Source organism: Onychomys torridus, chromosome 4, assembly GCF_903995425.1.
Source record: "Onychomys torridus chromosome 4, mOncTor1.1, whole genome shotgun sequence".
In the NCBI taxonomy this organism is placed as follows: Eukaryota; Metazoa; Chordata; class Mammalia; order Rodentia; family Cricetidae; genus Onychomys; species Onychomys torridus.
The window spans coordinates 13235215-13254673 of NC_050446.1; the positions used below are offsets into that span (position 1 = coordinate 13235215).

General features: G+C 55.4%; 1 protein-coding gene across 1 annotated transcript in view; it reads left to right on the forward strand.

The window, feature by feature from the left end:
• The window catches only part of Notch1 (notch receptor 1), a 45328-nt gene that overhangs the window by 12526 nt on the left and 13343 nt on the right, over nucleotides 1–19459 (forward strand). The window contains exons 3-18 of the mRNA XM_036184554.1: nucleotides 6094–6356; nucleotides 6864–7202; nucleotides 9877–9999; nucleotides 10477–10710; nucleotides 11291–11446; nucleotides 11612–11797; nucleotides 12113–12226; nucleotides 12954–13067; nucleotides 13368–13601; nucleotides 13681–13791; nucleotides 14563–14755; nucleotides 15238–15383; nucleotides 15579–15692; nucleotides 17584–17703; nucleotides 18007–18159; nucleotides 18849–19077. Coding sequence (XP_036040447.1) covers nucleotides 6094–6356; nucleotides 6864–7202; nucleotides 9877–9999; nucleotides 10477–10710; nucleotides 11291–11446; nucleotides 11612–11797; nucleotides 12113–12226; nucleotides 12954–13067; nucleotides 13368–13601; nucleotides 13681–13791; nucleotides 14563–14755; nucleotides 15238–15383; nucleotides 15579–15692; nucleotides 17584–17703; nucleotides 18007–18159; nucleotides 18849–19077 — 2829 coding nt within the window. The remainder of the gene's footprint in view (nucleotides 1–6093; nucleotides 6357–6863; nucleotides 7203–9876; nucleotides 10000–10476; nucleotides 10711–11290; nucleotides 11447–11611; nucleotides 11798–12112; nucleotides 12227–12953; nucleotides 13068–13367; nucleotides 13602–13680; nucleotides 13792–14562; nucleotides 14756–15237; nucleotides 15384–15578; nucleotides 15693–17583; nucleotides 17704–18006; nucleotides 18160–18848; nucleotides 19078–19459) is intronic.

Consider the following 19459-nt stretch of genomic DNA (forward strand, 5'->3'; position numbering starts at 1 on the left):
GCTTTTGGTTTTGGCATGGAGTTCAATGTGGGGTGGTTGGCTTCATCTCACTCTGGATGAAGCGCTTCCCTTTTGCTTAGCCTGAGCAGCTGAAGGTGCAGGGCTGAGCTCCGTCCTTCACAGACCAGAGAGGCCTGTAATTGCTGGCTCTGGCCATCCCTGGTCTTCCTTGCTACTGCTGCACACACAGACGCTTGTCCCTATGCCTTCCCAGGACCACCCAGAATGGCTGGCAGGCATTGCCGAGTGCCAAAGGGAGACCAATTCCTAGCCTTGCCTGAAACTTGGGGCTCTCTGTGTTTCGGGAAGATCAAGCAGGAAACTGTCCCCAGTGGAGGCAAGAGCTTAAGCAGGTGTTTTTCACACCCTAGCAGTGACCTCTGCTTCCTGGTGACCCCAGTTTGCTGGGTGATGCTTTCACCAATGGTGGAAGGGGCAGATTGGGTGGGGTCTCCTACCCCTGCTCCCATGGGTCACCACTTCCCACAGACCAACTCCAGGAAATTATTTGATTGCCCCTCCCCCAGGAGCCTTTTGGTCCTCTCAAAGGGGCCTTCAGAGGCAGCAGCCAGGAGCATTGTTTTCCCTGCAGTGGGAAAGGTGGCTTCCCTGGAGGGCAGGTTCCGACCTCAACTGTCTCCCACACAAAGGGCTTCCCTGAGCCAGGCCAGGAAGCGGGTGCTTTTCCTGAGCTTCCTTTTCCAGCATATTTTAAACCACCCAAGGATGCAACTGTGGGGAAAGATTTGAAGACAAAAGAGCTGAGTGTGTGACGAGTGGTTCTTTGGGCTGGAAAGCCTGGACCCTGGCTTCAATCCTGCCTGACACCTGTATCCACCTGTAGACAGGTTCCAGCTGTGACCCGCTTTCCTCTTTTGTCCACCACAGCCTGAGCCGCAGCTGATGTTTGGTGCAGGAGAGTCTACCTACCCACAGCCCTCACCATCCAGTGAAGCCAAGGCTTCGGGAACTGGGAGGAGACCATAGTAGTTCAGTTATTCCTACCTGCCATCCCTGCTGGGACAGGTGCAGCCACCGGTGCTGCAGGCTGGAAGTGGCAGTGTTATCTGTTCCCACTGGGAGCAAGGCTGTCAGTGCCCTGGGCTACATGGGTACCCACATGCCTGTATACCTCATCCAGCCAGGGTAGAGAAGGAAACTTGGGGGTGGGTATGAAGGCAAGAGACCATGAGGTTGAAGGGGGGTGTTCCCACCCCTGTGTTCTAAATGATTTTCAGATAAGTGTTCAGGTGCAGGCGGGTTTGGTAGGAAGCTAGGATCTTGTATGTTCTTTGCGCTGTGGGGAAGTGAAGGGAGGGGGCTGTGGTTTGTAGGGGTCTCCTGTCTTTTGGACTTTGAATGGACTGCTTCTGAACCAGGAAGAATACCGGGGGAGTCAGCAGGTCACTGAGCCACTGCTCAGCCTTCTGTGAGTGCCTTCCTTCTGCCAGACACTGGGGCTTGGGGGGCTTGGATTGGCCTCTGCTCAGGGAAAGGCTGAGGTTCCAGAACCTCTCTCTGCCAAGGATGGGGGTGGGATTGTCGACCCTTTGAGAACCCTACAGGGTGGGCTGTTTGAGTGAGAGGTAGCCCTGGTTTGGACCCATTGTGAGAAGGTTGGGTCGCAGGCAGCCAGCTTTATTGTGTTTTAGCTAAACAGAACAAAGTCAGGCTTGGGGAGGGATCTACATTTCTACATTGAACCATCGCTGAGGTACAAAAGCACGGCCACCACGTGTTGAATGGGAGCTTGCAGAACAAGGTACTGTACTTGGGTAGCTCTAGACACAGGCAGAGAAGATTAAAGGGTGGATGAGGACAGGGGCTCCCCCACCACCATCACCTGATGCCAGACACACTCTCAGTGGGGATGGGGCACTGAGTTATGCAATAATGCACTGGGTGGAGAGGCCAGCCTCTGCTTGCATTTTGGATCATAGATCTGGTGTGTACTCTGGGCCCAGGGGGTCAGATGCCTTGCTGCAGGTTCCTGGACCTAGAGAAGAATAAGCAGGGATCTTGGTGCTCAGATAGGGGCCTGTGGTGCCTTCCAGTCCTCAGATGGGTGCTCTTACCTGGCCCTCCTTCAACATCCCTCATGCATGTGCATACACACACACACACACACACACACACACACACACACACACACACACGGGGGGGGGGGGGTGGAGACTTGTGAAACTTAGGCTAAACTGAGTGTCTCATCTCACTGTGTAGCAGCTGAAGCAGAGCTGGGAGGGTCCCACAAGCCCCACTCACTTCTGGAAGTGCTTTCTCTCATCCAAAAGTTCCTCTGTTCTCTAGGTTTTGGGGAACCAAGGAAGGACGCCCAGCCATCTCATCGCTAGTAGACCCTCTACTTCTTTCCCCATCCCTGCTTGACCATAAACCCATCCAGGGCAGAAGCTAAGAAACTCCCACCACCATCCCTCTACCCCCTCCTCATTTTGGGGTGGAGGAGCTGTCATCTGTCCCCCGGGGGCGGCAGATGGCCATGTAGTTTGGAAAGGAAAACAGCACAATTTAGAATTAGTCCCGGGTGAGAGGCCACAGCAACATCTGCCTCCGGATGCTTTGGGGAGTCACATTTCTATGGAGCAGCGCTGCCAGGGAGGTGGGAGGCAGCACAGTGGAAATGCTGAAGCCTCCAACAAAGCGCGGGCAGAGTTGTGGGATGACAGGCACAGGGGCCATTTGTACTCCACTGCATCTGCGGAAGCCCGCCCCCTTCCTGGGGCCCCAGCCTGCCTGCCACTCACCTGCAGCCAGCCACAGTGGGACAGGCCACACCTCGGGCCTCGGAGAATGTGGGGTAGAAAAGGCAAAGTGGAGAAGTAGGTGCCCTAAGGAGACCTCAAGAAGGAAGGAAGGAGGGGGATGCACCTGCCGTGGCCAGGTTCCCACTGCGGGAAGCCTTGAGTGCCAGAGCACAGGCGGTTCTCATCTTGTTGACGGGTCAGGCTCCTGTCCTGAGGAAGTCCCCCCTTTCAGTCCTGGAAAGGTCCTTCTGCTTGCCCCAGGACATCCTGGGTCACTCATGGAGGCTCTGGTCTGGTGCTTAGGGACTCCCCAGTGGCTGAGGCCACTGTTGGGTACAGCCTCCCATGCAGGGCTTAGGAGCCTCTTCGGTGCTCGCATCCACCTGTCGGTGTTGAGGACCAAATGACCACTGATGCTGGGGATTGTGACCATGGCTGTAGCCCAGCTGTGCCCTCAAGGTCTACTGCCTTAGGGACATCTGAATGCTGTGAGGAGAGAATGTGGCTGGTGGTACAGAGGTCAGACAGGTAGGGCACAGACAGAGGAAAAGGGCCATTGAGCTACCCTCTCCCCAGCTGCCCCTGAGCTAGACCCTGCCACCTGGCTCTGGGCATCTGAGGATGGTCCCGTCCAGGTAGCCCTGGCGGTCTTCCAGGTGTGGTATGTGGTGGATGGTGGCCTCACCCTTGTAGGCCCAGCCAGGCAACATGCCTGCGCTGTGGTGTCCCCAAGCCCAGGGTGGCAATGGAGTGGACAATAGACCTTCTCAGCCACCACATTCCCCCACGGAGGAGCTTCCCTGGCCACCGGCTTCCCAGCTCCTGCCCCACCCGCTGGGGTTGGCGTCTGGCCGCGCCCTGCAGGAGCAGCTGTCCCCTCCACAGACGCACCTGCTCCCCGCTGCCCTTTGTCCATGCTGCCGGCGCCTGATTTATTGGCCATATTTTCCCCCTTGCTGGTCCAGCAGAACACAGCCGCGCTGGCAAGTGTACATCCCGTTTAGGCGGGTTCCCCCAGCCCTCCCATTGTGGCTCCTATTCAGGGTGCTATAGGGAACACAGCCCGAGCTGGAGGGGAAGAGGAGTGTGAACAGGTCTGGAACCTTTGGCTTCGTTCAATACCTTTACCTTAAGAAACCTAACAGGGTTGCTTAAGGGCTGGAGACCCAGAATGGCATTGGACTTGCTCCATTTTCCCACCCAGGAAAATTTTCCCGCCTCTTGGAGCCTTGGTCTCACTGGCCAAGGCTCCCCCCACTCCCTTAGTCTGCAGGGATGGGTGGATGGCAGCTCCATTTGGCTTTGAAGATGAAGCTCCCTCTGTCCCTCAACACCCCCTCCCCCGCGGTTTCACCAGTGGCTGGGAAAGAAAAAAAAACCTTTTCTCCAAGTGGGCCGAGGCCAACTCTGCCCGACAAAGGGGCATTGATCCAGAGAGGAGGGCTGCTTCTAGGGGCCAGCCTCAGCCTGCAGATCCCAGGCTCCCGGGGGCCTCTCCAGCCGACTGGTAACTGGATCCATGAGTAGCTAAGGCAGTGTCTGCCTCCTCGCCTCCCCAAGTATGGCTCTGCCAGAGCCTAGGTGCCCCAGAGAAGCAGGTGTGGATCTCAGTGACTGGTCACACTGGTGGGGAGTTGCCCTTCAAGGATAGCCCATGCAGGAGGAGCCAGATGCCACCACCACCACCCCCCACCCCCACCCCCCACCCCACCCCCACCCCCCCCCCCCACCCCCGACACACACACCGGTCTGCACACTTCCCATGCTGTGCAGGAACCATTGCAAAGGCTTGAGTTAACTCCCCGGGGGAGAGGGGGTGATTTGTTTTCTTTAAGCCAGTTGGTTTGAGACTTTTGGCTTCTGGCAACAGATGGTCACCGGAGTGGCCATTTTGTGTCCTCCATACCCAAGCCATGGACACAGATGAAAGGCTTCAGAGAGGACAGATGCCTCCCAGTACTTCTGCTGAGATACCTGACCCCAGGCCCCAAGCTGCCTCCAGCAGCTCTCAGTGGGGAGGCCTCTCCTGGGGCCTCTCTCACACAGAGGTTTGGTTATAAATAGCAGTTCAGAAGCAAGTGGAGACTGAAGGCTGGCATTGGAGGTGGGGATTGAGGCAGGTTATAGCCTGGGCTTTGGGTGCTTGGGGATCAAGGGACAGTCTCTATCCTGGTGGCTGTTGGCAGGGGCTATGTCTGCCCAGAACCTGACTGTGACCCTGCCATGGGGCTGCTTTGTCAGCCAGCACGTTCTGCCTCAGAGCCTCTGCCTCTGGGAAGAGCTTGGCTTGGCTGCTCCCAGAGCCCTCTCTCTCTGGGAGTGTGGGGCCTGGAGGTGGGGCAGGAGTGGGCTCAGGGAATTTATGGCCCAGGCTCTGGGAGCTAGTCAGGCAGGTGGCTGAGGAGGCTCCTGTGACTGGGGCAGTGGTGGACCTTGAGCCTGTCCCTTCAGGGAACCAGTGAGTCTAGGCATGAAACCGGAACCCCCCACCTGTATGGAGATGGGGCAGGCTCTCAGCCCACTAAAGTGCCCACAAAGAGCTGAGGAGGACTGGCCTTCACTGCATCGTGTCCTCAGAGAACAGTGCTGCCACCGCTGCTGCTGGATGTGTGGCACAGACAACTTGTGTCTGGAAATTTAATTTGTCCCCTGAGGGGGTGTCATTGCTGCCAGGGGTGTGATATGAGGAACCTGTGTCTGGGAGCTGAGTTGTAGAGAGCGGGCACCAGCCTGCATCCTGGCATAGCCCCCTTGCTACGGGGCAGGAACTGAATAGAAAGAAAGCACATACACTCTCCAGTCTGCTCTGCTTCCCGCGTTTACTGTGCTATTGATGTTTGAAAGTCGAAGGAACCGTGAACTCTTTTATTACCCAGATGATGCATATTCATGACAGAAGCTGAGAGAGAAAAGCAGATCAGCCTCCCAAATGAGAGTTTCACAGAGTGCCCCCCCACCCCCAGGGGCTCTGCCCGGCCTGCAGGGGCCCCTTCTCCATGGCTCACTGCAAGTATAGACCCATGGGTTTGAAATCTGCCTGGTTTGAAATTCAAGCTGGTCTTGTCTCTAGCCTGGCCCCAATTAACAGTTATTATTTCTTTTTATTGAGGTGAAGTTCACTTATATGTGAAAGTAACTGCTTTAAAGTGAGCGCCTCTAAGGCACCGGTGCGTTTCATCATCTCAGGAACCTCTGCCCACCAAGCAGCCACTGCACCTCCGTTCCAGAACCTGGTTCCAGTTGTACCTGCTACCCAGGGCGGGAATAGCTGTAGCCATGGCAGAAATGAGGGCTGGGGAACTAACTGCCCTGTCTGTATGTATGTCAACAGCTGCAGCGGGGCCTTCGTGGGCCAGCGATGCCAGGACCCCAATCCGTGCCTGAGCACACCCTGCAAGAATGCTGGAACATGCCATGTTGTGGACCGCGGTGGCACTGTGGATTATGCCTGCAGCTGTCCCCTAGGTTTCTCTGGGCCCCTCTGCCTGACACCTCTGGACAATGCCTGCCTAGCCAACCCCTGCCGCAATGGAGGCACCTGTGATCTGCTCACCCTTACAGAATACAAGTGCCGCTGCCCACCAGGATGGTCAGGTAAGCGCCGTAAGAAGGCTGTGAGCTTCATGGCTGGGACCTTTTTAATAGCCCTACTGTTGACTTGAGATACTCTGGTATGCCAAACTTTCTCCCGGCTCAGAGATAACCAGGAATCTACCATCCAGAAAAATCTTGGAGTTCTTTAGGAACTCTGGCCCTTTCCACCCCTGAACTGCCTGATTTTTGGCTGCACTGTTTCCAAGGCCCCAAACCCTCACTGTTTATGTGAGCAAAGAGGGAGTCCTCATGCAGCCCTGGTCTCACCCTCTCCCTGTCAGGATGCTTTGAGCTGCCATTGTTATATATGTGGGGTCCAGGAAACAGCTAGGTACAAATTTCAGGCTACCCCATTCTGTCTCAGTCTTCTGTGTGCAGAAAGATGTTCACATTTTGCAGCAGGTACTGAGAATCTTCCTGGGTTGGTGCCTCCACGATGTCCAAATCTGCCATGGGCTCATAGGGAGGCCCTGGCTATAGCTGATCCTCTTGCCTCCCACCCTCCAGGAAAGTCATGTCAGCAAGCTGACCCATGTGCCTCCAACCCCTGCGCCAATGGTGGCCAGTGCCTGCCCTTTGAGTCTTCATATATCTGTGGCTGCCCTTCTGGCTTCCACGGCCCCACCTGCAGGCAAGACATCAATGAGTGCAGCCAGAACCCGGGGCTGTGCCTCCACGGAGGCACCTGCCACAATGAGGTCGGCTCCTACCGCTGTGCCTGCCGTGCTACCCATACTGGTCCCCACTGTGAATCGCTCTACGTGCCCTGCAGCCCCTCACCCTGCCAGAACGGGGGCACCTGCCGCCCTACGGGAGACACCACCCACGAGTGTGCCTGCCTGCCAGGTAGGTCTCATCTCAACATGCTGGCCTCTAGCTGGAAGTCCATGGATGTTTGCTGTTAAGCCAAAGGGGTGCAGGAAAGGGATGATACCCTTTGTGGAGGGAACACAAGAGGAAATTTAGAGAAGGCCAGCAGCGGAGAGCCTGGCAGACAGGGCATGGTTCTTAGGAGCCGGTGTCCATGGAGGGAGCCTTAGGCGTAATGGAAAGGCAAGTCAGGATAAAGGTACCAGAAGTCAGGTGACATTCTCAATGGCACCACACATTCAGGCCCCACTGGTCCATTTCTGCCTTGGCCGTCTGCTGAGATCCATCAGGTGTACATGAGCCCCAAGCCTTCTTTCTGCTAAGGGTGTCTTCTCTGGGTGCTCCCTTCATCCTGGAACTCCCCTGATCCTGGCCGCCTGACACCCTGTCTACACCCTGAGCCTCTTAGGGCTGGGGGCAGCCTCCCTTTACAAATACTCGTGAGCTGCCTGGCATCTACATGTGAGTCTCAGGATGTCAGAAAAGCACCCTGTCATGGGCAGTCCCTGGGGTTTCCCCTGTCTCGGGGGATGGAAGATGGGTAGGTAGGGCCTTGAGGACCTTAGGGGCGGGAGTTGTTCATTACTTCCTTAGCAATGTTCTTCCCTCTGAGCTGGCTGTCTCTGCGCACGCGTGTGCGTGTGGGGGTTGGGGGGTCCTGCAGGCACAGCTCTATCCTTTCTGCTGCCTCTCTAAGGATAGTAACTCAGAGATTTGAGACTTCATCTCAGCCACAGATCAGGCAGTTGGGAGAAAGGGAGAGTGGGCTCAGGAAACAGGAATAAGTTTGGTTGCTGGGGGTAACCTCAGGCCACCCCACCCCCCTTGCAACCCTGGGGCCCCCTACTCCCTGAAAAAGGGAAGTTCCCTTCTGCCTGGAGCTTGCAGAGCTAGCCTCAAGACTCTGCGTGCAGACATTGGCTTGTGCATTTCCTGAAAGTCATTGGGCAAGCTTGGAGGTAACAGACAGCTGCCTACACATTCTGTGGCCAGCTAGACCTTCTTGAGGGCTGGGACAGAATCTTCATGCTCAATAGGCCCCAGAGCTGTGAGTTCAGATCCTTCTTGGTGGCCACATCAGACCTCAGGCATTAGAATCTGTGTTGAGAGGCTATACTGGTGGTTCTGCCACGTGGGCTAGGAGAAAGCAGCTTTGTCCAAGGAGCTTGTGCATGGAGCTGGCACCAATCCACCTTAGGCAGGGTGGGGTGGGTCAACTTAGGGTGCTGGGAGGTGGGCAGGAGGGAAGGAAAGGCTGGGTGGGGTCTACTTACCATAACTGGTGGGTCTCAGATGTTGATGTGTAGTGGCTGGGTCACCCCTAAAAACGAAACACCCAGTATCTTTCGTGGAGACTGTTTCAGAGTAGGGAGAAGTGAGAATTATTTACCCAAGTTGTTGTCGAAGGGACTCACTCAGGGCTCAGTTATACCCACCATTTGGGCTCTCAGGTAGCCCTGTACCAGGTCCCCTGAGGAGCATGGGAAATAAGGAGATATAGGGCACTAAGGTCAGGACAGAACTCAGCTCTGGGAGCTCTGACTAGGAATTGAAGTGACTCTGGCTCCTGTGTACCTTGCTGAGCCCCACATGGCTCCATCATGCTCTTATAGGCCCTATTTCCCTGGAGGATGCTGTATAGGCAGAGGAGGCTCCAGCCAGGCTGCATGTGGGACTTCTGTTTTCTTGTCCTCTCCCCCAATGAGATATTCTGCAATGCTCAGGGCGCCTCCAGGCTCAGTTCTAGCCTGGAAATTTGCCCTAGGTTAGAACAAAGCTCTGCACAGGCAGGGAGACATGGTATTTGGTCTTGCTGACCCCTAGGTGGGCTCTAGGCTCCAAACTGGTTCTTCTCCCATCCAGACAAGCATTTGTTCTACACTTTGGCTTTTCCCAGCCTCCAGCTTTTTGCTGTGGTGCAAGCTGGTGGGGTGGAGGGGAAATCTTTGAGAAGGAGCCAAACAGGTGGGTTCTCCAAGGGCAGGAGGGGTTCAAAGGCATCCCCCGAGAGGGTGTTAATTAGTAACTGGCTGCAGGTTTGGCTGTTGCCAGACTCGCCTTTCTGGGTTGATCATTGAACGGTCGGGAGTTGAGGAGATTAATAGCTAACTGGATGCTGAGGAGGCCCTCATGAAGGCCACGCTGCAGGCCACACCTCGGGGCCCAGCCTCAGGCTAGATGAGCTGCTTGTAGCCTGTGGGGGAGAGACAGGTGCCCTGGCTGTGCTCTAAGGAAAAGGGCTCACGGGTCCTGATTCGGCAGGCCTGCCTGGGTCCCACCACTCTGCTTTCCAACACAGTGCTCCCAAGCCCCAGTTTTAGTTCCAGCCATCTTAGGTATCCATGGCTTCCCCACTGGTTTAGTGTAGAGAACCCCAGTGTGCAGTCATCAGAAACTCTGTTAGTGGTTTTGTGGCAGAACCTTCTAGAACACCATGTTCCTGGACCCCTGCCTCTTTAGCTAGCCCTTTACACAGCAACTTTCTAGAGAGGAGCTGTCACCTGTGGACACAGGAGCAGGGAAGCCACTGAGGGATAGATAGATGCCTTGTCCCAAGCAGGACATTGCAGGCCCAGCCAGAACTGGAGCTCAGCAGGTCTCCTCAGCAGGCCCCTAAGGTCAGGTTGACCTGCTGGCCCCTGTCCCATAGGCTTTGCTGGCCAGAACTGTGAAGAAAATGTGGATGACTGTCCAGGAAACAATTGCAAGAATGGGGGTGCCTGTGTGGATGGTGTGAATACCTATAATTGCCGCTGCCCACCGGAGTGGACAGGTAGGTACATGGGACTTCCGTGGGGGCAGTCTTCTATTGACTAAAATGCATACCACAGAGGTCTGAGCTCTGTTCCATGCTGGGGAAGCCCAGGCTGGGAGACGTAGGGTGGCCCAGGAGACTGGTGGCATGGGGCAGCCTGGGCCTCCACTTGGAGTCAGCACAGCTCAGCCTCAGCTGGTTCTTGTGGGCAATTAGCACTCATCCAGAATCAGGTCCCAGCACCGAGCCAAACAGGATTCTAGCATTCTGGGCAAGCTACTCAGGGATGAATACAAGGCTGTCCACAGGGGGCTCACTGGTTAATGATAAACTAGGTCAGCCATGAGATGACAGCCCTTGGGGCTGGAGAATGCACACAAGTCAGCTAGGAAGACTTCCTGGAGAGAGTGGCTTACAGCCCCACAGCCTAGGGCAGGAAGCCCAGTGTGTAGCAGCAGCTCCTGAGGCTGATGGTCCTGTGGCTGGCCCTTGCAGGTCAGTACTGCACAGAGGATGTGGATGAGTGTCAGCTCATGCCCAACGCCTGCCAGAATGGTGGAACCTGCCACAATACCCATGGTGGCTACAACTGTGTGTGTGTCAATGGCTGGACTGGCGAGGACTGCAGTGAGAACATTGATGATTGTGCCAGTGCTGCCTGTTTCCAGGGTGCCACCTGCCACGATCGCGTGGCTTCCTTCTACTGCGAGTGTCCACACGGGCGCACGGGTGAGTGAGTGCGGGAGTCTCCCAGGAGAAGGCAGCTTGGTGGGCTCACCATCCCTGGCCGCACACACCTGGGGCACCGTGAATGAGCCGGCAGGGACATAACTCAGACATAACTACAGGGCTGGGCATAAGAGTCTCAGTTGGTAGAGTGCCTGCCTAGCATGCACTGGATTCAACTCCCAGTGTCATATAAACTATGTGGGTAGTGGCACATGCCTGTCAATCTAATGCTCAGGGAATAGTGGATCAAAAGCTCAAGTCTTCTTTAGCTATAAAGCAAACGTGAGTCCTGGAATATGTGAGAGACCCTGTCTCAGGAAAGAAAATAAAACAAAGCAACAACAACAAAAACAGATAAAGCTGTAGCTCTTTGGCATCTCCAGCAATGACCAGGTGGGTCTTCCTGGACAGAGAGGCATACTGGTGACAAGCCACTGGCCGTGATCCGGGCATTGTAGGATGCTTGAGCAGGTCCCAGAGATTCATTTCAGGGTATTGGGTGAGGATGGCCTGACTGCAGCAGCCAGTCATTCCCAGGGTAGGGAAAGCAATGCCCACTCAACACAGCTGTCCTGTCTAGGTCTGCTGTGCCACCTCAACGATGCTTGCATCAGTAACCCCTGCAACGAGGGCTCCAACTGCGACACCAATCCTGTCAATGGCAAGGCCATCTGCACTTGCCCCTCTGGGTACACGGGGCCAGCCTGCAGCCAGGACGTGGATGAGTGTGCTCTAGGTAGGTGCAGATGCAATGGCAAGGCCGCAGGAGCATCCTGGCTTGTCACACGGGGGTTGTGACCTGTCCTAGAGAACCACCAGTTTGCTGGCATGGGCTGGGGCATTGCAGGTGATCTGGAGGCCAGAAGGCCAGATCAGCCCTCATCTGTGCCTCCCCCACCAGGTGCCAACCCCTGTGAGCACGCGGGCAAGTGCCTCAACACACTGGGTTCCTTTGAGTGCCAGTGTCTACAGGGCTACACAGGGCCCCGCTGTGAGATTGATGTCAATGAGTGCATCTCCAACCCATGTCAGAATGATGCCACCTGCCTGGACCAGATTGGGGAGTTCCAGTGTATATGTATGCCAGGTATGTTTATGCCACCGGGTCCCGCCTTGGGGGCTGCCAAGAGCAGGGAGCGGGAGACTGAGTCAAGGCTGGATAGCTTCGAGTAAGACTTCAAAGTTGGCAGCATCTGGGAAACTGAGGTTAGGTTAGCAGGACAACGCAGAGAATGTGCCCAGAGTTGGGCCGAGAGACCCAGAGTAGATATAGACATGAACTCCAGTGGGCTGGCATACTAGGGCTGTATGAAGGAGAGTCATTTCTGTCCCAAGTGTTCAGCTGAAGGGCTCTATTAGAGCCTACTGAACTATGCTCAGTCTCTCTATCTCCTGTCCACAGGTTATGAGGGCGTGTACTGTGAGGTCAACACAGATGAGTGCGCCAGCAGCCCCTGCCTGCACAATGGCCACTGTGTGGACAAGATCAACGAGTTCCTGTGTCAGTGCCCCAAAGGTGAGGCTGCCTACTTTACCGCAGGACCTGTGTCCTCTCGATCTCTTCCCAGACTACTTTGAAGGGAGGGCTTTTCCTTGTGAGTTGACCAGGATGTTTTCAGGCCTTCCTCAAAGGTGAAGCCCACGCTGAGATGTGGGGAGCCCGGCACAGGAAACCTTTACTAAAAGACGGAAGGATGATAGGAGCTGCAGTATCCCCGAGATGGGAGGGTCTACCTGCCTGCCCCCCTTCTTGATAGTCATGGGGAGTGAGGAGATAGTGTGGGGGTCTGACCTATAGGTCTGGGAAGGACTTGAAGGAACTGAGGAGGGGATGAAGAGGCCTTGGGAAGGTGTCTCACCAGTTCCAGGGCCTGGACCAGGCCTTGGGCCTTCTGAGATGTAAATCAGCCATCCTAGACATGGTTGAGCCAGGGGAGCCCCATTCACAGCCTAGTGAAGCTGTAACCATAGCAACCAGAGATGGTTTGGGGAAAAAGGACCCTCTGTTGGGCCAGGGAGGCAGCCACTGAGCAGTTCTGAACAAGGAGCTTTGATCAGAGGGGCAGGGTGTAAGGGCGGGATACAAGGAGTGGGTAGAAGCCTGGAGGTCAGCTGCACCTCGGCCAAAGCACCCTGTAGGGAGCCCATGTGGGCAGGCATTCAACTAACTCTAAGGTTTATGGGTAGCATCCAAGGGGCTAGGCTACTGTCAGATATGACCATCTCCTCTTCCTTGGCCACAGGCTTCAGCGGGCACCTGTGCCAGTATGATGTGGATGAGTGTGCCAGCACACCTTGCAAAAATGGTGCCAAGTGCCTGGATGGGCCCAACACCTACACCTGCGTGTGCTCAGAAGGTACAAGAGGCAGTGTAGGATCTGGGGGAGGGGACACTTGGGGCTGGATGTGGAAAGAGGACCGGAGACTGGGGAGGCCTTAGTCTGGGGCCTTCTAATCTGAAGATCAGGAACTTAGCTCAGTTTTGACTTCAGGCAGAAATAATGAGAATATCCCAGGGTATATGACACTTCCCCGTCCCTCAGTGACCTGGCAGTGTCCCTGGGCCTGCTCAGTGATTTCCCAATGGGTAGCCAGCTGAGTGTTGAGGGAGTTACTGGCTCTGAAGCTCACCTGTGCCTACCCTTCCTATGATCTAGGTTACACAGGGACCCACTGTGAGGTGGACATTGATGAATGTGACCCTGACCCCTGTCACTATGGTTCCTGCAAGGATGGTGTGGCCACCTTTACCTGCCTCTGCCAGCCGGGCTACACAGGCCATCACTGTGAAACCAACATTAACGAATGCCACAGCCAGCCGTGTCGCCATGGGGGCACCTGCCAGGACCGTGACAACTCTTACCTCTGCTTATGCCTCAAGGGAACCACAGGTGACTGGCCAGATCTGGCCCTGGGTGGAAAGGGGCAAGGCTAGGCTTGGAAGCCGACCACATGTCACTCTGACCCTAGGACCCAACTGTGAGATCAACTTGGATGACTGTGCCAGCAACCCCTGCGACTCGGGCACGTGTCTGGACAAGATTGACGGTTATGAGTGTGCCTGCGAGCCAGGCTACACAGGTGAAAGGCTGACGTCAGAGGTCAAGGTTACCCCTAGGGTCGTTAGATGAGTCAGATCTGGGAGGGACTCTGGGGTTAGCAGGGGTCCAAGGGCTGGATGACACAAGCCAGGTCCCCACTACCCAGCTCTTGGGCTGCCAACCAGTGGAGGTGTCAGAAAGACTGGGTGGCCTCCACATGCCTTCTGTCACCTGTGAGTGTCAGCCCTGGCCATGTTAGATCTGATGGCCCAGTAGGCTGTGATGGGATGGCCTGAGTTCTGAGGCCAGGCTTTTGGGCATGTGTTCTGCTTCTTAGATCTGATCAGATCCTTAGCTTCTCTGGGCCCCAGGGGTCTGGTTAACCAGAGGGACAGTGGTACCCTCTGTGCCAGAGATACCCTGGGAGGACAGCAAAAGAGAATGGGCTGAAGAATGGCTCAGTGGGTAAAGTGTTGGCCTAGCATGCACGAAGCCCTGGGTTCAGTTCTACAGCCACATAAACCAGATGCAGTGGCATATGTCTGTAACCCTAGCACTTTGACGTTGGAAGCAAGAGATCAGAAGTTCAGATTGTTCTCAGCCACTTAGTGAGTTTGTAGCCAGATGGAATACATGAAACCCTGAAGCTACTGGCACTACAGTCATGTTGCTCGTGGCTACATAAAGCAGTTTACCAGAGCTCAGAATTTCACAGATTCGCGTGGGGAAACTGAGGCCCAGAAAGGTCTAGCTCCAGGAGGAATGGGCTGTGGGTGGCAGGCCTGGTATCTGAGTCCCTCCCCACCCACAGGGAGCATGTGCAACGTCAACATTGATGAGTGTGCAGGCAGCCCCTGCCACAATGGAGGTACCTGTGAGGATGGCATCGCGGGCTTCACCTGCCGCTGCCCCGAGGGCTACCATGACCCCACGTGCCTGTCCGAGGTCAACGAGTGCAACAGTAACCCCTGCATCCACGGGGCTTGCCGGGATGGTCTCAATGGGTACGGCGGGCTGGCCTGGGAGGTATCAGCTACAAGCCTGGGCCAGACACAGGCTGGGTGGATGGGTGCTCCTTGGGAGACCAGTGGTCCTGAGGTCAGCCCCCGGCATCTTCCCAGCATCCCTGGGCTGTGTCTTCATTGGCCAGCATCAACTCGATACAGGCCTTAATTACCCTAAATACACTGTGGTAGCTGAAGCAGTCTTCTGATACTTGTGATAAGGACAGCAGCCCTTTGTCAGATGTGGAGGTTGGGGGGGGGGGGGACACAGACAAACGGACTATTAAAGTCTTTATTAAAGCTATTAAAGTTTTATGCAGAAGGTCAGTAAATTGTCAAGTTCAGATTGTCCCAGTCTGGAACTCTTGCATGGTTTTGGACAAGGTTGGGTACCTCCAGCCCTCCTTAAAAGAGTATTCCAGTAGATAATGTGTCTAGCAGGAGGGCTCTGAGCCCAGACTGCAGCACAGTCCTCTGTGTAGGTACAAATGTGACTGTGCCCCTGGGTGGAGCGGAACAAACTGTGACATCAACAACAACGAGTGTGAGTCGAACCCTTGTGTCAATGGTGGTACCTGTAAAGACATGACCAGTGGCTACGTGTGCACCTGCCGAGAAGGCTTCAGTGGTGAGTGCGGTGGGTGGCACAGCAGAGTGGGTCCTCCCTGGTGGCCTGGGGCTGGCAATACAGACCACAGACAGCATCCTCTTCTTGGTCCACCTGAATACGGGAGCTGCTGGTGTCTGTCAGGCTGGGCCTCTGCCTCTCCAGAGTAATGCATAGGGAGAGGTGCAGGCCTACCCACTCTTGCTCCTCTTACAGGCCCTAACTGCCAGACCAATATCAATGAGTGTGCCTCCAACCCCTGCCTGAACCAGGGGACCTGCATTGATGATGTCGCCGGGTACAAGTGCAACTGTCCTCTGCCCTACACAGGTACAAGCAGCCAAGGGGTTTAATGGGCTCTGGTAGCTAGTGAGCCTGAGAGTGTATGGGATCACCAGGCATTCTAGAAGGTTCTACTCCTTGCTGAGAGCCTTAGGTCCTGTAACACTTGGGCCTGGGCCTGGGGATAGAGTCACCAGATGAGCAAACATAGAGGATGCCTGGGAGGAAGTCCCAGGGTGTGTGTGTCCGGGTGTTTATCTGGCAGGCTTGGAGTGAGATGAGCACCAGACTCCTCCAGGGAAAGCCCAGGGCGCTGATGGACAGTGCATGCATGGATCAGTGTCCACTTTGCCTGTGCCTGGCTGAGGGGCCTGGCTGCCCTCCTCTGCCGGCTGGGCCTGAGATTCCTTTGATGGCATCTTCTTTGTGTGAGGAGACAAGGAGCCCTCTGTTCTGATGAACAGAAGCAGCTCCCGCCATGGGCACTGCCTAAGGAATGGCGAGAAGTGGACCCCCTGCAGGAGAGATGAGCAGAGCATTGAACATGAAAGGCATGGCCACATAGCCCCCCCCAACCCTGTCAGCTCCTGATACTGCCACTGGATACTAGTGGCTTCATGCTGCTGCTGGGCTCTGGACATCCCAAGTGTGTCTGTGAAGATGGAGGGTCCCTGCTAGTGTTCCTGTGGTGCCTGGCAGCTGGTGACCAGGATGATTTTGTTTTGTTTTGTTTGGGGTTAGAGTCGGGGTTGTTGTTTTTTTTTATTTTTTATTTTTATTTTTTGACAAAAGTTAAAGGGCCTGGATTTTGTCTCCTGTGTTGGTCAGTGAGGAAACTGTCAGCAGCTGGGCGCAGCCCATGTCCCTCCAGGTCTTGTTGCTATCGGGGCTGGCGGGAGGAGTCAAGCCATGCTGACCTGCTTCCTGCTGGCCTGCTTCCTGCTTCCCTTTGCACAATTGTCGGAAACTCTGTCAAAGTTCCTGTCTGCCCAGGTCACCGTGGAAACCGATAGAGATAGGGGCCCTGGAGACTCACACCAGCAGGCTGGGGACATGGTGGGAGACAAGGAAGATAAGGCTTCCTTGCTCAGCTCTGGAGCCAACCATAGCCATAAACAGGAAAGCTAGCCTGGATTACAGGGAGGAGTGGGTGCACATGGCTCCCCCAGGTGGTTATCAGATTTGCTGCCCTGGTGTGAGGCTGCACCCCATGCTCCCCAACAAGTAGGATGTGCTTGGAGTAGCCACAGTGGCTCTGTCTCCCTCTAGAGTGAGCCTTCTGTGACCTAGAGCCTCAGCATCGGCTGCAGACAGGGCTTTTCCTGGAATGGGGAGCAGGCTAGGGTTTACCAGGCTCAACTACCTGTTATAGTATGGGTCTTGTTTTGAGGTTTTCTGGTGGGGCAAGGCCCATGCTTCATCTTGAAGCATTTGGGAGGCAAGAGATGGCTTCAGGGGCTAGGAAGATGGCTCATGGAGGAAGAAAGCTTGCTGTGGAAACATGAGGCCTGAGTTACATGACTACAAGCCGTGACTAAATGCCCCTGACCCTGACATTTGGGAGCATAGACTGATGTCTCCTAAGAGCTCACTGGCTGGCCAGCCTAGCTGAAATGGCGATCTTCTGATTCAGTGAGACTCTGTCTCAAAGGACTAAAGGGCAGAGTTGATAGAGGACATCTGATGTCCGTCTCTGTCTCTGCATACACACTCATGTGCGCTCACACTCACATGCACATAGCATATGCTTTAAAAAAAAAAGTGACTTCAGAGAGAGACTTGTTTTGGCTTTTTTTCTAACTTCCTGTCTGTGGTTATCACTCCTCCTAGGATCAGAGTCTGGCTGGCCAATCATACAGGGTCCCTAAACTCCACCCCCCTCTATGGGAGATGCTATGGGTCATGCCCACTGGGTTCTACCATATATCTTTCTCCTTAGGAGCCACGTGTGAGGTGGTGTTGGCCCCATGTGCCACCAGCCCCTGCAAAAACAGCGGGGTGTGCAAGGAGTCTGAGGATTACGAGAGCTTTTCCTGTGTCTGTCCCACAGGCTGGCAGGGTGAGGCTTGCCTGGTCCCACCAGACTGGGACAGGGGTGGTGGGTGGGAAGTCAAGGGCCCCAGCCAGCACCAGGGCAGGAGGGAGTAGGCTCCAGGCTCCAGAGATGAGCCCATAGGTGCTGAGCCACCTACTCTGGGAAGCTCCAGAAGCAGGAGATGACCTTGGGTGACCCTTCCCATCCTGACTCTGTAGCCTTCTGCTCCCCGGAGTTCAGGGGAGAAGCCCTGCAGGAAGACCACCTAGCTAGGGCAGAGGCTCAGAGGGCAGGGCCAGGACGACCAACTGGATCTTGTCCTCACAGGTCAAACCTGCGAGATTGACATCAATGAGTGTGTAAAGAGCCCGTGTCGCCACGGTGCCTCCTGCCAGAACACCAACGGCACCTACCGCTGCCTCTGCCAGGCTGGCTACACGGGTCGCAACTGTGAGAGTGACATCGATGACTGCCGGCCCAGTAAGTGGTACCCAGCTCTGTCCTCCCAGCATTTTGGCGTCTGTCTCTTAGGCACGCATGGCAGGGAGCTGCTGAATCAGAGGTGGGAAAATAGTCCCGGTGCCCGGTGCCAGGCAGTGATGTCCAGCTGTAGGGCTGTGGGTAGCCATACCCTCAGCTCACTCCACCTGCCTGTGTCCGGGAGGCAACAGGTCAGATGCTAGGACAGGCCAGGAGGTGGTTGTCGAGCATCACTGGGTGCTTCACATGGGTTGGCCAAAGTGACTCCAAAAGTGGCCCCAACCCCGGTTGAATGGCCTGGAACAGGGGCACCAGGAGCTTCAGGATGGTGGCATGGGGCCTGACTGTATTCAGCCTTGATATTGGCCCTTGTCAGGACCCACTGAGTTGTGCAGGGCTCTGGGACTGCCCCCAGCCTGAGTCAGAGCTAAGACTTGGAGAGATTGAGGGTCTGCCTGGCACCATCAGCATGTGTGTAGGGGGATGGGTTCCCGCATGACTGGTCTGTAAAGCCGGCTGCATTCCTGTCTCCTCACTGCCTGGGGGCCTGAGGGAAGGAATGTATGTGGAACAGAGCCCAGGCTCAGAGCTGGGATCAGCCTGGAGTGAGTGGCCTCGTTGACTCTGGTGTCACCAGAGGCTTGCTGTGAGCCCTGGCCACCCTAAGGCTCATCCTTCTGTCCCTTCAGACCCTTGTCACAATGGGGGTTCCTGCACCGATGGCATCAACATGGCCTTCTGCGACTGCTTGCCCGGATTCCAGGGTGCCTTCTGTGAGGAGGACATCAACGAATGTGCCAGTAATCCCTGCCGAAACGGTGCCAACTGTACCGATTGTGTGGACAGCTACACGTGCACCTGCCCTGCAGGCTTCAATGGCATCCACTGTGAGAATAACACACCTGACTGTACTGAGAGGTGGGTCCTGGCTTCTGGTCTCCCAGGGGCCTGGTGGGACACAGCCTCGGATGAGGGAGGCAGGGAAAGGATTGGGTGGTGGAGGACACACTGACTGACAGCTTGGACCTCAAGCAAGTGTCTTGCCCAGACCCAGTGGACATTCAGCACTAATTGAGTTGAATCCAGCGTTGTTCATTACACTGCAGTATCCCTCCTAAAGGGGCCATTGTGACCTCCAGTGACTTAGAACAAGGATGTTTATCTAAAGGAATTGGTGAACCAGCCTCCTCCTGAACGAGAGCTTTGTAATACATCTTCTTTCCCTTTGCCTTGATTGCCAGGAAGCTTAATGCCTGGTTTGTGATGTATTTCCTACAGTGTTCTGATTTGCCTGGGGTTT